The sequence below is a fragment of the Puma concolor genome, chromosome D3 (assembly GCF_028749965.1).
Source record: "Puma concolor isolate L17-30 chromosome D3, mPumCon1.1.hap2, whole genome shotgun sequence".
Classification (NCBI taxonomy): Eukaryota; Metazoa; Chordata; class Mammalia; order Carnivora; family Felidae; genus Puma; species Puma concolor.
In genome coordinates this window covers 69,991,988-70,009,483 of record NC_141678.1, presented here as the reverse complement: position 1 = coordinate 70,009,483, position 17,496 = coordinate 69,991,988, and the positions used below count along the sequence as shown (strand labels likewise).

Sequence of the window (17,496 nt, the reverse complement as noted above, 5' to 3'; positions counted from 1 at the left end):
GTAATTAATTGCACCGAAAAACAGTAATACAAGAGCTGCCAAAGGCAGAGGGGGCGTGAGTACCAGGCATCAAGAATTGGGAGATCAAATAGAATCCTTTTGAGCTAGCAATGCTTCGGGCAGCTGTAAAATAGGAAAGGGGTGAAGAAGCCCTGTGCGGCTTCAACTTAGCAAACAAGGGGAGGAGTGACCAAAATAAAGCTGGGCCTGGAGCACAACAGAGCTGGGCTGGCAGAGGCTACCCTTTGAGGGCCGAAAGCCGGGGAGAGAGGTGACCCAGTATTCGCATACAGAGGGTCCCAGGAGGAGGGGGTGTGCTGAGAGGTGGGAGTAGATGTCAGAAAGCTGTCCTCATCGGGGCACCTGGGGAGCTCAGTAGGTTGAACGTCCAACTTCAGCTCAGGTCATGATCTCACGGCTTGTGAGTCCGAACCCCACGTTGGACTCGGTGCTGACAGCTCGGAGCCTGGAGCCTGCTTTGGATTCTGTGTCTCCCTCTCTCTGCACCTACCCCACTTGTGCACTCACTCATGTGCTCTCTCAAAAATGTTAAAAACAAAAAAAACTTAGAATGCTGCTCTTGTTACGCATGTCACAGGTGGTGATGACTGGGACTGAGGTACAGAAAAGGGGACACAGAAATGCAATAGGACATACCAACGTGGGGCTTGAGGGAAAGTGAGGGATTCACGGTGATTCCTAGGTTTGTGGCTGTCATTGGTGAGTGGAGGCTGGTGCCACTTCTGTGGACAGGGCATGGTGGGAGAGGGGAGGAGGGATGGGGGAGAGACTTTGGTGCCAGGAGGCCTGAGGATTCAGGGTTAAAGTGAGTGCTTGCCCTCCGCGGGTTCTTAGTTCAGTGACTAGTGTGTGGGCGGACTGTGGCTGCTAGAACACAGGGCCAAGTATGAGGACAGGGGTGCCACACAAGCCCCCAGGTGGGGCACGTGGTGTTGTCTTCACATCCAGGGTGGTGGTTCTGGAGCTGTTCTGGGGTTTCTCTCAGAGTCGGCTGGAGTGGTGTCTCCCTGAGCATTCTGTGTACGTGTTGTCGATTGGGAGGCCACAGGTGACAAATTACTCTCCACGGGAAACCCAAACAAGACCGTATTTCAGCAGGATTTCTTCAAAATAAAGTTCCCACGGTGTCTGGCTGATGAGCAGAGCTTCCCTTCAGTGGAGCAGCCTCAGGGGCATTGAAGTGGTACCTGTTTCCACTGTCCTTCCCAGGAGGGCCGCATCCAAAATGGGGAGGAGGGGGGATTGACCTTGCTCAGGGAGCTCAAGGCCTTACGCTGGTTTGGTGGTAAATGTTTTCAGGAGGTGGTCTAGCAATAGTCCTGTCTCTCGGGGATCAAAGATGGGGAGCCGCTGTGACCTGGGGAGCAGCTGTGTGTGTTGGTGGCCCGTGTTTTCCCCGGTTGCTGGAGGATGTGTAGGTCCCTTAGGGTCCTGTGCTCTTGCCTGAGGCACAGGCCTTCGAGGGACTTTTCCTGCTGGGGGTAATGCATACTTTCCTCACGACAGCCTGGACCTGAATAACACTTGGGTACGAAAGCCCTTGGCCACTGGCTTCTTTTTCTAAAGGGGGTTCTGCTGGGCTTAGGAGAAAGTGATTTATTAAAAAAGCAAATTGACCCAAGTTGCCAGCTAAGTCCTATTCACAACTGGGATGAATGGGATGGATTATGTTTTTGAAGGATATTGGGTAGAATTCCATGCTTACAAATACCTAATGCAGAACCAGCCCGAAATAACCAGGATTTGAAATGGAGTGCTTTTCCCCACCTATACTTCCTATTAGGACTTTGGTAGTAAAATCCTCCAATGTCGGAGACCGAGGAGGTTAGTCGGGGAGTCCCAAGTCATAGCCTGTTCTCTAGAGGTGAAGAGACAGAGGCCCAGAGAAAAAGAAGTGACCCAAAGTCACACAGCAGGTAAAACGACCAGGAGTGACATCAATACAAGGTGGAATGCGACAGTGTCTTAAAAGTGGTGCAGAGGCGATGATGTAGGCTTTAGAAGATGGGGAAATAATGCCCTGCTGGGATGCCTGAGTCAGGATGGGGGGGGGGGGATTTGCTTGGAGCAGGGCTTGAGAGAAGGTACATGGCAAAGGGGCGAGGTCAAGTAGAGGGAAAACCATGCAGGGCGGTGGTGGGCAAGTGTGCAGTTTCAGGGCCAGTAGTCCAGTTTGGCTGAACTCCAACACCATCATTGCAAAGAGTGTCGAGATCGTCTCCTATAACCTTGCAGCAAATTGGGGGGATGGGTGTACACTCTGCAATGTGGTGAAGGGTTACAAAGCTCCTGCTGATGGCCAGAACCGGGCCATCTGCGAGCCCCGGGCCTCCAGGTCCTGAGTCACTTACCATGGCTGACGTCATTCCCTGTCAGGGAGCTGAAGCCGCTCCCTGTGCCTGAGAGAAAGGAGTCACAGAATCCCAAACAGCCTCCAGACCCTGTGGTCTCAGCTCAGAAACTCCTGGGGAAGGTCCAAGGCATGGGAGACACAGATTCCCAAGCAGCCCTTCCAGGGGCTGTGCAGCGAGCCCAAAATCCCAAGCAAGACACAAGTGAGAAACCCAAAAAGCCTCCAGACCCTGTGGTCTCAGCTCAGAAACTCCTGGGATAGGTCCGAGGGATGAGAGACACAGAATCCGTAGCAGCCCCTGTGAGGCCCCTCAATTAAAAATGCTTTAGAATGGGGGTGCCTGGGTGGCCCATTTGGTTAAGGGTCCAACTCTTGGTTTGGGGTCAGGTCATGATCTCCCTTCATCAGCCTCTGTGCTGACAGTGTGGAGCCTACTTGGGATTCTCTCCCTCACTCTCTGCCTGCCCTGCCCCCTGCCCTCACATTCTCTCTTGATCTCAAACAAACTTAAAACATTTTAGAATGGTCTAACAAGAGGTGAATTTGGGGTTCCTGGGTGGCTCAGTCAGTTAAGTGTCTGACTTCGGCTCTGGTCATGATCTTGCAGTTCAAGAGTTAGAGCCCTGCATCAGGCTCTGCACCGACAGTGTGGAGCCTTCTTGGGATATGCGCGCGCGCACACACACACACACACACACACACACAAATAAACTTTAAGAAAAAAAAAGTGAACTTACCTGACTTTAGCCTACATGTCAACATCAGATCTGATATCCATCAAATTAGGCAGCAGTTAGCACTAATGCCATTGTCCACACGTTGTCATGCCCCAGAACATGTTCTGTGTCTCCAGTTTGCTGTGTGTGCTGCTGCCTCAGGGAGCCTGGCAGCCCTCACCCCTGGCCCCACTGCTCTGGCTCCTTCTCTCCTGGCATCCATATGTAGCTCCCAGAGAACTTTCCTGAGTTCTTTGGGTAGTCTTTACTTTTCCTTCGCATGTGATCCTCTGCTCAGGACTAAGGCTCAGATGCATCCTGTGCTTATCGATTTATTTTAGGTCGAACCTTTACGCAAAACTTCAAGCCTGTGGGTGTGGCTCCTGCAATTCAGTTCTCCTTCTGGCAGTTACAGGTTGTCTTAAAGATGGCGTCAAGCTCAGGTCTGTTTCAGTGTTCACGGTCGAGGTCTGGAGGTCCAGCTGCTAATACTCTTAGTTGTCTGGGAGGGCTGTGCTTCTGAGCTGTTTTCTAGGGAGTTTATTGTGAAGTATTGAGAAGAGAGGTGACACCTGTTGTTATCCCCAGGGTCCAGTGGAGGTCCTATGAAATTCAGTGAACATGGGAAACATAAGCATCTGCTACAGGCTTCTTTATACAGCATCTTTCAATGTAAAGATTTCTCAGAAACGAGGGGAGAAAAAAAGACACTCTAGTGACAACAGGGATAGCCTAGAACTATAAGAGATCTCGGAAAGCCACTTGTTTTTCCTCCAAATATTTGGTGGGATTTACATGTTTTCAAGTAATTGCTTGGATAGCCAATTTGGAGCATCCATTTTTTCCCCCCATCTTAATGGTGTCTACTGACCAATGGTATTCACTCAGATCCATCCCCATTTGATGATGAGTTTGTGTGAGCTGAGACCACATTGCTCTTTGCTGCACTTGAATGGTGGCTATGAGTTAGGGTTTCTTCAGCCCAGCTACCACACCAGAGCCTACTTGGGGCTCCCACGCCTAGCCCAGATCTCTATCTTTCTAGTCGTCCTCTGGTTGACAACGGTGTCCTCACGCTGCTTCCCCACTTCTTGGCTGTTGATCCAGATCAGAAGCAGGGCCAATATTTGTTCCCCTTGCTGATAAGCTGCAGTCTACTTGGGTTGATAATGAGCAGCCTGTGGTGCTTCTCTGTTCCTTCTGCCCGTAGCCTGCTCTGCCCAGGAAGCCACAGGAGCTGGTAGTAGTAGTGGGCCAGTGCCAGGAGGTCTGTGTTTTAAACTCACTTCCACGTTCCTGGGTTTTCTCCTCTGGAAGTGGGGTGATGGTTAATCTCTAGGAGTATATATTTTGTGCCATGCGCTCTAGAGGGACTGGAGACAGAGAGCAACGCGTCCTCCTGGCAGTGGATTTGTGAGCTGGATGTAGATGGCTGAGTATAGCCCTTACAAGCAATTCGTTTGCCAAACCTGTTTCCCAAACATTTGTTCTCGTTCTCTCTCCCTCTCTCTCCCTCTCTCTCCCTCTCTCTCCCTCTCTCTCCCTCCCTCTCTCTCCCTCCCTCTCTCTCCCTCCCTCTCTCTCCCTCCCTCTCTCTCCCTCCCTCCCTCCCTCCCTCCCTCTCTCTCCCTCCCTCCCTCTCCCTCCCTCCCTCTCCCTCCCTCCCTCTCCCTCCCTCCCTCTCCCTCCCTCCCTCTCCCTCCCTCCCTCTCTCTCCCTCCCTCTCTCTCTCTCTCCCTCTCTCTCTCTCTCCCTCTCTCTCTCTCCCTCCCTCTCTCTCTGACTCTCTGCTTGAATGTCCATGTTCCTTAGAGGTCTGAGAGGCTGCTCTCACCATTACTTGTCACTTAAAGGGATAAATATAGATGCATTTATATCTGAGGGAGAGTATCTTCTTTCCCCTTCCCATTTGGTCTTACTGAAATCCCTCTGACTGCAATTGATAGCTGTTTCATCTCATTTCTGATAAACTTGGAGCAAGATCAGTCTGGTGGTTAATAGCATGGCTTTTATGATACATACGCGTGAATAAGAAATTCAAAACCATATCTTCCGGCTCAAACACAAAAGACTCTTGTTTTTGAAAAATTACATTTGCAGTGGCACAAGATGGGCATGTTAGAGAATCAAAAGGTGAGACTGTATACCTGAAAAGGCATATATGTAAATTCTTAGGGGGTGTGTGTGTGCACGAGCGTGTGTATGTACATAGAGAAATGTTTTAGGGTGTGCTGCATCCAGAGAGGAAGTGAAAGCATGACCGGCTGGCTGTGCCTCCCTTCTTGAGGGCCCTTAGGAAGGGTATGTGCTATTTGTAAGCCCTTTGCTGAACTCTTCCTTCTTCTGTTTGTGGATCTTGTGGAAGCCTCTGAGGAGGGCAGACTGTTTTGGCAATGTTCTTCATTGTTATCCTTAAAAGAAGGCAAGATTCTTTTGGGCTCGGGCCCTTGTCAACAGATCCCCTGGAAGGCAACAGTTTATCCACAGCAAGTAAGTGACCAGAGCTCTTTCCTTCCAGAGATGAGAAGAACCAGTCCATCATAGTCAGCGGGGAGTCTGGAGCCGGCAAGACTGTGTCAGCCAAGTACGCCATGCGCTATTTTGCCACGGTTGGTGGCTCAGCCAGTGACACCAACATTGAAGAGAAGGTCCTGGCATCCAGTCCCATCATGGAGGTAAAGCCTTTCCAAATGTATTTGGCTTTTCTGGCTGGAGTTGCTTCCTCTGGCAGCAAGACTGCTGGGTGTCCAGCCTTATGTGGTTGCCCACAAGAATCCTTAGAAAGCGGTGCATGTGCCCACATTCGTGTTTCCCCTGAGAGTCCATTGTCTACAACTGAGGAAAAAATTCTAAAGGTGTCCCTAAGACCACGGAATTGGGAGTACTCTAACCTGGTAGTGCCTTTCAAGTCCCTAGTATAGAGTGGAGTGTCCTTTTCCTGTCCTCCTTGTCCCTTGACTCCGCTGGATGCTCTAGTGAATGTCCCTCCATTCTACCTTCCCCTCTGCTGCTGGTCCTCTCCCCTCCTGCCATCATGTGTTAGCAAATCTGCATTTCACCTGAACCATCCAATGCTTGAAGGCCTGCTGGATCAGGAGGGCAATTTGCTTGGGCAGGGGTGGGAGGACTATGTAGAAGATTCCTTTTTTCTCCTAAAAACATTTGGACATTTTATTTTATTTGGGGGTTGAGGGGAAGGGTGGGACCAAAAGCTATGCGGTGACACAGAATCTATTGATCCTCAGCAGTTACCAATGATGGCATGAACTGGCCAGCTTGGGTTCTGTCTGGATCTTGACTCCTCACCCCCAGCCTCAGAGCAGTCACTACAAGTACAAGGCCAGAGAGATTTGCTAAAACTTAGATCCTGCTGTAACTCATCATGTTTTAGGGTCACAGCTCCATTTCTCTCTTTATTTCCTCCATAAAAACTTAATTCTGATAAAGTAGATCTAAATGGGCACGCAGTTTCTGGCCAGCTTTGGTTTCCTGCCTCTGAAATGGAGGCTCTTGATTATCGTCTAGGTTACAGTCTGGTAGGAATCGGGCCCCTGCCAGTTTGGGGCAGCTCCTTTGTTTTAGGAAAAATTCATTTGAGACTGAAAGCTGCCAAAATAGCATCAGATTTCTCTGCAGTGCCTTGAGCCCCATCGATTAAGAGCCAAGTCACCAAGATGATTGGTCTCTCAGATTCTTTTGGAGCTGGAGGAAACAAGAACCTACCTGGACCTTCCCAGATCCCCTCCCCCCCCCCCCCCCCCCCCCCCGCCTCTTCCTTTACCAAGTGCTGGGATAAATTCTGAGTCTCAGTTCATAGGAATTCGTGGCTTTTACAGGCATAGTCTCCTGACTACACAGTTGGATTATCTTGTAGAACTTGCATTCTCTGTCTACTGACAGGACACAATATATTCATTAACAATTCAACAAAAGCCAGTTTCCATACTGTTCTTATATGGATTGGGAAATGGTCAATACAGTTGGAGGCATTTTTATTAAACAGATGTAAACAGGAAAACTTTTATTCTGTTAAAATGGTTCTTAAACGTGACTGCATCAGAATCACCTGGAGGGTTTGTTAAATGAGATTGCTGGATTCACCCACAGTGTTTCTGATTCAGAAGGTCTGGGGTAGGGGTCCCAAAACTTGCCTTTCTATTAAGTTCTTAGGTGATGATGATTCTGATGGTCTGAGTACCACAGTTTGAGAACCATTGGCCTATGAAAAAGGTAAGGGCTCACTGGAAAATATGGACGAGTAAAAGGAAATAAGTCCCTGCCTAACCCTACAGCTTGCTGAGGATTGTTCAACATTTGGGTCTGTTTCCTTTCAATTGTTTCACTGAGTATTGCAGTCATAAACCTTATCCCCCATATCATTGAGCTTTTTTATGAACTGCCTTATTGGCTGCAAACATACTAATATTGTTGGACATTCAACTCGTTGATAGCCTGTTTGCTCATAGCATTTATTCTAAGCCCAAGATGGTGGCCTGGCCATGGCTTCCATTCAGAATGTGGTGGACCATGGCTTCGGCCTACCCTGGACCATCCATCTGTGCACCTATGAATTGAGGTAGCTAAGATTGTAATCTACAGTTAACATCATGTTTCATCTCAAATGGGAGTGAAACCAGGCTTTCGGCCTTTCCTTCGCCCCTGAGTTTCAAATCTCAGTGCATTTTTAAGGTAGTAAGTTTTCAAAGCTACAGAATGCTGCCTCTTTTGGAAGCAGTATATAGTTCTTCTAGGCAAAACAGAGAAGGGAAGTTCTCTCTGGTGACTGAACAAAGTAATTTTAGTCGAGATGATAATTTAATGAAGGTAGATCACCACATTAAACGTGTTCAAGACAAGATTTTTTAAACTTGTTTTATGGTAGTTAAACGTACATAAAATATACCATTTCAATTATTTTACATGAACAATTGAATTAAGGACATGCACAGTGTTATGCAACTGTCACCATCATCCACTTCCGGAGCTTTTTCATCATCCCAATTTGTTTTTTTTTTTATTTATATATGAAATTTATTGTCAAATTGGTTTCCATACAACACCCAGTGCTCATCCCAAAAGGTGCCCTCCTCAATACCCATCACCCACCCTCTCCTCCCTCCCACCCCCCATCAACCCTTAGTTTGTTCTCAGTTCTCAACAGTCTCTTATGCTTTGGCTCTCTCCCACTCTAACCTCTTTTTTTTTTCCTTCCCCTCCCCCATGGGTTCCTGTTAAGTTTCTCAGGATCCACCTAAGAGTGAAACCATATGGTATCTGTCTTTCTCTGTATGGCTTATTTCACTTAGCATCACACTCTCCAGTTCCATCCACGTTGCTACAGAAGGCCAGATTTCATTCTTTCTCATTGCCAAGTAGTATTCCATTGTGTATATAAACCACAGTTTCTTTATCCATTCATCAGTTGATGGACATTTAGGCTCTTTCCATAATTTGGCTATTGTTGAGAGTGCTGCTATAAACATTGGGGTACAAGTGCCCCTATGTATCAGCACTCCTGTATCCCTTGGATGAATTCCTAGCAGTGCTATTGCTGGGTCATAGGGTAGGTCTATTTTTAATTTTCTGAGGAACCTCCACACTGCTTTCCAGAGCGGCTGCACCAATTTGCATTCCCACCAACAGTGCAAGAGGGTTCCCGTTTCTCCACATCCTCTCCAGCATCTATAGTCTCCTGATTTGTTCATTTTGGCCACTCTGACTGGCGTGAGGTGATACCTGAGTGTGGTTTTGATTTGTATTTCCCTGATAAGGAGCGACGCGGAACATCTTTTCATGTGCCTGTTGGCCATCCGGATGTCTTCTTTAGAGAAGTGTCTATTCATGTTTTCTGCCCATTTCTTCACTGGGTTATTTGCTTTTCGGGTGTGGAGTTTGGTGAGCTCTTTATAGATTTTGGATACTAGCCCTTTGTCCGATATGTCATTTGCAAATATCTTTTCCCATTCCGTTGGTTGCCTTTTAGTTTTGTTGGTTGTTTCCTTTGCTGTGCAGAAGCTTTTTATCTTCATAAGGTCCCAGGAATTCACTTTTGCTTTTAATTCCCTTGCCTTTGGGGATTCATCATCCCAATTTGTACTTGTTAAAGAACAACTCCCTGTTCTGCTTTCCAGCCCCCAGACCCTAGTAACCTCTATTCTACTTTCTGTGTCTATGAATTTGCCTGTTTTAGGTACCTCTTATAAGTGGAATCACACAACATTTGTTCTTTTGTGTCTGACCTATTTCACCTAATGTTTTCCAAGTGTATCCATGTTGTAGAATGTAGGAGTATGTCTTTGCTTTTTATGGTTGGATGACATTTTGCTGTGTGGGTATGCTGTATTTTGTTAATTCATTCCTCTGTTGATGAATCATTGGGTTTTCACCTTTTGGCCAGTGTGAATAATGCCACTGGACAGTAGCATGCAGGCATCGGAGTTCCTATTTGGGGAATGTTTTTTTAAATTATAGTAATCTAAAAAGATCTAACATTTCAATATCTATTATGTCCTGAATGGGCTGGGGATTCAGGGTACTCTGGCATGGGAGAAATGTGAGAACAACACACACTCCCCAAAACACACAATGTGGTTCACTTGCTAAAGTCTAAAGGGGAATGTACACACAAAGCAGCCTCCTCATGCACGATGTCACATAACTAAATGCTACAGTGGTTTGGATGCGCAATGTTAAATTTCTGCCTTGTGCAAATTGGTACTTTGGAAACCATCTGGGTAATTCCTTAGGGCTCAGTCTGTCAAACTACAGAACGTGGTCATTTTAGAGACTGTCCCTTGACCTTTAAGTGTTACATTTGAGAGAAATCTTGGCTATAAATGTGGAAAGGAAGAGTCCCAGCCAGGAAAGAACTCTGGGTGGGTTAGGAAGTGTTGTTGAGCAGAGAAAGCAGCTTCTACGGTGCTAAAACCTAACTTTTCATGACTTTGGAGTCTAGCTGGGTCCTTGTGTCAGGAAGCCCAGTCAGTTTTGTGGCTCCTCCGAGGGTTATAGGCAACACAAGTTTGTCCTAATCAGGAGACAGCTGATGACTGACGACTCTGCCCCTGTCCCAGCTCAGGACGGCACCTCCTGGCTGAGCAATCAGTTATGCTCCTCGATCATCTCATTATTTCTGCACCCTGGCAACTGCAGCCGCCTCCTGGGGAGACAGAGTTGAGGACAATCTGAGACAGTGGAATCCCCAGCCAGCTGCGCTAAGTGGCAGTTGTTTGAATTAAAGGCGACTCGAGGGTGGATTGGGATGATTTACTCTCCGCGCCAGAGCTCTCTGCCCCCACTCTGTGTAAGAGCTTGCCAGCATCCCGGCAGCGATTTGCTCACAAGTCTGCACTGATTAAAAGGATATTGGTAATCAGGAGACTGTTAGAGCAGGGACAGAACCAAGTCCAGACCAGATGCATCATGTAGCTTCTTGGGATGACCAGAGTCTGCATGCACACAAGTCCAGGGGCCAGAGGCTCCCCCATCCTGGGAGGAAGGGGGGCGAGGGGTACAATGAGCACACACAATATAAACTAAGACCACTTACTATGTAATTTGGCGAATTTGACTTTTTTTAAGCTCAAGAAACAAGGCCTACAACTATTAACCTATTCATATGAGAGTCTGCACCAAAAATAACTTCGCTCTTGTCTCATGTCAACACACACTGGCCATCCCACACTCTCAGGTGCCCTGTGCCTTTGCCCACACCATATCCATCACTAGAACGCCCTCCCTCCCTGCTATCAGATTCTACTCACCCTTGAAGACCCTCAATTTACACTCCTTAAAGCCATTCCAATTGTGCTGGGAATGGCTAATAGCTCCCTTCCCTGTGCTTCCACACTATGGGTATGTCTCTCATATTGTATAATCCTAATCCTACTGAAGTTATTCTGGGCCATTTGGTCTCACTACATCTTTGCATATGCATAAACAATGAAGAAGGTGGTCCTCTTATGTCCTATGTGAATGGTAGTGTATTCTGTCATTTTTGCAACTTTTTCCACTCAACATCTTTTAAATTTATCCATGAATCATGCTCTAGCTTACTTTTACTAGCTTTATAGTGTCCCATTGTGTGAACACACTACACTTTATCTGTTCCCCTACTCGTGTGCATTTAGGATGGATTTCTTTTTTTGTTAAATACAACCTGCCTAGAACATTCTTGTGCTTACCCACGTGTACACTTGGGTATTTTTCCAGGTGCTACTTAAAGATAGAGTTGCCTGTTAGGTGTGTGTATATTCAATTTTACTAGATAGGTCCAGTTACTTTTCAGGATGGTTGTTCCTGTTTCCATGTGAGCCGGCAACGTAGGAGAGTTCCTTTGTCCTCACACCCTCCTCATTCTGTAATGTCAGAGTTCTTTGCTGTGGCCCCTCTGGGCTGCTGTTTTAATCTACAGTTCTTTGATGACCACTGAGGTTGTCTTTTCTTAGGTTTATTGGTCACATGAGTTTTGTGTTTTGCGTGTGTGTGTGTGAGAATTTCCTGCTGTAGCATGGTTCATTTTCCAGATTTTAACCACTTGCATCATTTTTTGCTTTTTTTTGTTGTTTTTGGTCTGTGAGACTCGAGGTTAAAACCTGTTTTTCTGTTATCTATGATAACAGAACTTGTTTTCCTTATGCATCAAGAATCAAGTGAGATCTTTACACACAAGTTGGGAGTCCTTCCTACCTCGGTTGAGTTTATGGGTTGGCGGTAATAAATAACCTTTTTGTGGGTGACGTTACATACTTTTGAAAGTACTTACAGGTGTATCATTTCTCAAAACAGCCCTCGTGAGGTGAGAAGGATAGATCTTTTGACGGTGATTGTTAGGCCCTGGGCAAACACTCCCTAGGCCGTTACAGGGGGTGGTCTCAGGTAGGGTAGAGGCTCTTGTTGCTGCTTTACAAATCATGAAATTTGAATATTTTGAAATTTTGAAATGGAAACGTATTTATGGAAACAAGGTTATCTTTTGGAATTTTCCACAAACTGGACTTTGCTAATTGTATCCTCATGATGTTGGTAATATGTTCCCTTTCTCCCCTATGTTTCCTGTAAAAGGGCAGTAAAATTCAGAGACTTGATTAAATTGAGGCTGGATTATTGGTGCACATTTGGGACAGAACACTCGGTGTACTTGGATGGTGAATTGGATATGTAGGGTGCAGGCACTCTTGGACTGAATAGCTTCCTTAGTGCAAGCTAGGCTCTTTGGTTTCTGCAGGTGAATGGTTGCGTGCCTGAAGGTCTCACTTGCTCACCTCAAAAATAGGAATGGAACGTTTCCAAGAGCATTTATTAATGTGATCTTTTAAAAATTTTTTAATGTTTATTTTTGAGAGATGGAGCAAGAGTGGGGAGGGTGGGGTAGAGAGAGAGGGAGACACAGAATCCAAAGCAGGCTTTAGGCTCTGAGCTGTCAGCACAGAGCCCTACACTGGGCTCGAACCCATGAACTCTGCGGTCATGACCTGAGCCAGAGTTGGATGCTCAACTGACTGAGCCACCCAGGTGCCCCTCTTATTGTAATCTTTTACACAGTGATTTGCTTTCAGCTGTGTTGTTTGCCTTGTTAATAACAGATGCCAGCTAAGCCTTGTGTAGTTTTAGGATGTCCAGAGATCCCGGTAGTTTGGTAACTTGGATTTGGCTGAGAAGGGGTAGAGGGTGGAATGGGATTTTACGTTTTTTTCAACCTCTGTGTGCCACAAATTTTCTCGACAACTGAAAACATATAGTGGATATTTTTCAACCATGTAAGAATGTAAACATGTGAGAGGGACTAAAATATTAATATATTCATTACCAATTTATTAGCAATGTGATGTTTTATAGAAAGTGAATAATCATGCCAGGTTATTTAGCTGCTCACCTTGTAAATTATCCTCTAGGGGCATCTGGGTGGCTCAGTTGGTTAAGCATCCAACTCTTGGTTTCAGCTCAGGTCATGATCTCACAGTTCGTGGGTTCGAGCCCTGCATTGGGCTCCATGCTGACAGTGTGGAGCCTGCTTGGGATCTCTCTCTCTCTCTCTCTCTCTCTCTCTCTCTCTCACACAATAAATAAACAAACGTTAAATGTAAATAAATGTCTGCTGTTTTGAATGGTGCCCCTACAGCTGCATAAGAAATGGTACCAAGAGGGTGATGTCTTCCTGATTTGATCTAGTGATGAGGTGCAGAGATGTTGGTTGATCTTTGGTCTCTTTCTTGGAAATATAGTTTATCAGTTTGGAATGACATTTGACTGCTTTGTCATGGAGGTCTGATCAGAGCACACTAGGGTTTGTGTGTCTCAAAACAATTCAGAGCTCTTGGATACTGGCTTTGGTTTAATAGCTCAAGTAGTGCTCAGAATGGTGCTCTCGGTGATTCTCTAGACCTTTCCTTCATGTAGCCATCATATGCACATTCCAGGTAGGATAACTTGACAGAGTTCACCAATCCAGTCCTTACTCTCACTGGCCATTCTTAGGAGTAAAGGAGGCAGGAAATGAACTTTTGTTTTTAGCTCAGCTCATTGTCATCCCAATGGTAGGGGAAGCCCTGTAAGGAAGTGTGTGTGGGGGGGGGGGGGAGGGAGATGCTGCCACAGACCTACAACCTTGAGGTCAAGAAAGCTTTCCTGGTTTTGCATTCCTTCTGTTTGTTCTGTGCAGGCCATTGGAAATGCTAAAACCACTCGCAATGACAACAGCAGCCGTTTTGGGAAGTACATTCAGATTGGCTTTGATAAAAGGTACCACATCATTGGGGCCAACATGAGGACCTACCTGTTGGAGAAGTCCAGAGTGGTCTTTCAGGTGAGTGGTGGGACGTGGGCTTCTTTGTACTTTCTCCCATGAATGACGTTTACTTGCCCCCTCATCTGCCTCCTGTGCCCAGAGAGCACCTCCTCTTTTGGAAGTGGAATTGAATACGCTTGTTCTTGTGGTTTTCTTTCCTTTCATCAAAAAGGGTTTGTTCGAATGCTATGGTTGTCTACCCAGTATTGTTTTGAAGTGGGTATTGTTTTCAGTTTCAGTCAACAAACCTAATGAGTGCCTGTTACATGCTAGATACCAGAGACAGGTGAAGAATAAGATGGTCCTGTTCTTTGTGGGTTGTAATCTTAGGATTAGAGGATTGTTGTACGGGGTCTCTGGGCTTCAGCGCTCCCCAGGAACCTTACTTTGTAGGTTATATTTTTAAAAACGCAAAAAACACTACTTGGACATGCACCTAGCCCAAAAACTGTCCTCCTCCAGCCCCCTTTCAGTGGTCCCATACTTGAACTGGGATGGTGTGTGTCCTGGTCCGAGCCAGCCACACCCTCTTCCCACCCTGACCCTCGGCAGAGGGGACATCCAAAACAGCCTCAGCTGTTTCTCAGAGATGCCTGTCTACATGCTGACGCTTAACAAACATCTAATGATTTTTTTTTAACTAGTTTTATTAATGTTTTCCCTTTGTTCAGGCTTTCTCTCCACCTCCCAAATTTTGGTTCAATAGCCCCGTATCCTTATCTCACTGCAGCAAAGTAAACAGCCTACTGTGCTGGGTACAGGTCTGATCTGGCTGTGACTCTGTCCAGACTCTTCTCTGAACAGTCCTTGAACCTCCTTATTCCTTTGCTCAGGCCTCCTGAAGCTCCCCCCACCGCCACCAGCCTGCCAACTTAATTCAGGTGTAGCCTGAGTGTCTGCTCTAAGTCCTGTCTCTGTCTTGGACTTGATGTGACTGCCCCAGCCTGTCATGCTGGGCAAGGGCATAGCTCTGACTTAGTCCCAAGCCTCCCAGGGGAGAATGGGAGTCTACTGCAGGCAAGTTACGATCTGTGCAACATGAGCCAGGCAACACGGATATCTGAGCAAGTGTGTGTTGTCTGACCATTCCACTATTTGCGAAAGAGCAGTGATGTTCTATGTGGGAGAAAAAATACATGAGAGGTAAAAATCTTGAAGCTTCAAGAAGGCCCCATAATAGTGAAAGAGAAGTCCGGGGGTGGGAAGTGAAGGTGGCAGAGGGTGTGGAGGAAAACCTGAGCAGAAGTCCTGACCTCTGTCATGTGACCTCCGAACCCTGGGATTAGAACAAGTGATGAGGGGACGATCTTGGGGGTCACTGCCCTAAACCTGTTTAACTTTTTCCCTCCTTCAGGCAGATGACGAGCGGAATTACCACATCTTTTACCAGCTCTGTGCTGCCGCCAGTCTCCCGGAATTTAAGGAGCTTGCACTGAGTACGTAACGTGCGTGTGTCTGTCCTCGGGTGGGCTGCTGCAGCACCAGGTGCTACATCTAGAGGTGCGGACTGGAGGAAGGGTGCTCTGCTCAAAGCCCTCCGTTGTGGGTTCTTGTCCCAGCTCTGCCTCTACGTGGGCTCGTCTCCCCAGACCTCTTTGAGCATCAGTACTCGATCCATAAAATTGGGCTAATTGCACCCAGGTTGCCTGCCACAGAAAACATTTGAGAGGATCAGAGGCAGGGGGCAGAACAGTATCTTGCAGAACACAAAATATTTTCCATGCATTGTTTTGAAAAACGTTTCCACTTTAAACTTTGCAAAAAGTGTGTCCCCACCGTGAGGATCTAGAGATTTAGCTAAGGCACATCGTGTAATTGAGCTAGTGAGTTTTAGGTCCCTTTCAAGGATGGAGATGAAGAAAAGGAGGGAGGGAGAGGCTGGATCAGGATGAAGATGGACGGCTGGATGGCACAGGATATGATGGCGTTGGGCTGCGGCGACTCTGGTTTCTTCTGAGCAGGTGGGACGCTGTGGCACCCATGCACGGGAGCTTGGAGCATCGCAGAGTGACACGGAGTGACTAAAAGCGCCTCTCCACTGAGTCTCACCTGGCTGTTGCCATGAGATAAAAAGAACCGTTTGCCTGGAGGCTGTTGACCTGGAGCTAGGGCAAAGCAAGAGGAGTGAGCAGGCTTTAGTTCGAGATGCCACCAACGGAGGGCCTAGGCTTGGGGCCTGGAGCCTGGGGCTTTCCCCCTTCCGAGCCCTGGGACTTTGTAAGGAATATTGATGGACTCCAGGCTGGAGTCCTCAAAGCCATCTCCTGACAGATGCGTGTGACCTAGGCAAGCCCGGGGGCCGTGCAGCATCCTGTGTGTGCCAGGTGTCCTGTCTCTGGTCTCTTGGGTGTCTTTTAGGTGAGGGGCAGGTTCAGTAGTAGCAGATGGTGTGACGACGAGCTGGGTGTCTAGACAGAGGCCGGTTGGTCTTTGTGCAACTGTGAGAGAAATAGACTGCTGGGGCTTTGCTGTTCGTGACCCAAATCCTAGCGGTCTTGAGGGCCCAACACCAGATCCCCCTCTGACAGCTCCAGCCTGTGCTCCTAGTAGCTAAAACACACCAAGTGGTTCAAACCTCAGTCTGCGCTCGTAACTCTGCCTCACTTATGAGCTTCTGCAGCATTTGGTACATGGGCACGCAGTTTAGCCTTGGGTCCTTCGTTTGTTCATCGAACCCTATGAAGGTGGTGGTGGGTACTGCGGGTGTAGTGCTGAGCATAACCGTTGTGGGCCCTGCCCTTGCTTAGCTTACAGTCAGTTACAGTGCAGAGAGAGAAGGGTATGCTGAGTGAAGCGTAGCGGAGATGGGTCAGAAGGTTCCCCAGGGAAGTAAATTGAGAACCAAAGTGGGAAGCCCAGGATGGCATATATTATGCTGGCTTTCTGCTATACTCTAGTCAGTGTTTACAAATCTGAATCTCCCCCACTGAAGCTATCAACTCCTTGAGGACAAGGAGGGACCGGTACAAGCCTTGTTTGATGAGCACCTCCCTGAGCTGGCACCTTGGGCTCTGATGTTGGCTTATGGCCACAAGTGACCAGTAATGTAGGCCATGCTAAGGGCTTTTGTCCCCCCACCTCTTTCCTTCCCAAAGTGGGGACATGAGCCCAGCTAGACTTCTCAGAGCCAGCCTGCAGGGGATCAAAACTTTTTTAAAGGTCATTTTTGTAGAAAAATAAACAAGTTCTGGCGAGATCCTTTGTATTTGGACCATTGTATCCCAAATGTAACTTTAAGGAAATAGGAAAAAAAAAAATCCTAATTTTTTTTTTGCACTTATGCAAGTGCACTGAATTAAAAAACAAAAAATAGCTTTTCCATATTCTTTCTCTTGGCCTCTTCCTTGGGCCTCTGACTGGAGCAGTTGAAAACTACCCAATTCGATCCATTTCTTGCACTGTTCTACCTATGTGTGCCCTCCAAGAACATGTGGAAGGAAGCTGAGAGGTGTCGAGCTCTTGTGCTCAGGGGTGCGGCTGTGTTCGGCCTCGTGGGTGCATTGGCTGTGAGCTCTGAAGCTTGACGTTTAGTTCTGCTGATAACCCTGGCTGAGTGGCTGGAAACCTGAAGTAAATGAGGGACTGGCCAGTGGTTCCTAGTAGATATTTAGACTGCCTCA

At 47.2% G+C, this 17,496-nt stretch overlaps 1 protein-coding gene across 2 annotated transcripts in view; it reads left to right on the top strand.

The window, feature by feature from the left end:
- Positions 1 to 17,496, top strand: part of MYO5B (myosin VB) — a 342,952-nt gene that overhangs the window by 187,824 nt on the left and 137,632 nt on the right. For both annotated transcript variants that reach the window (XM_086682946.1, XM_086682945.1), the window contains exons 5-7: positions 5,609 to 5,765; positions 13,751 to 13,894; positions 15,231 to 15,312. In XM_086682946.1, the coding sequence (XP_086539072.1) occupies positions 5,609 to 5,765; positions 13,751 to 13,894; positions 15,231 to 15,312 (383 nt within the window). The remainder of the gene's footprint in view (positions 1 to 5,608; positions 5,766 to 13,750; positions 13,895 to 15,230; positions 15,313 to 17,496) is intronic.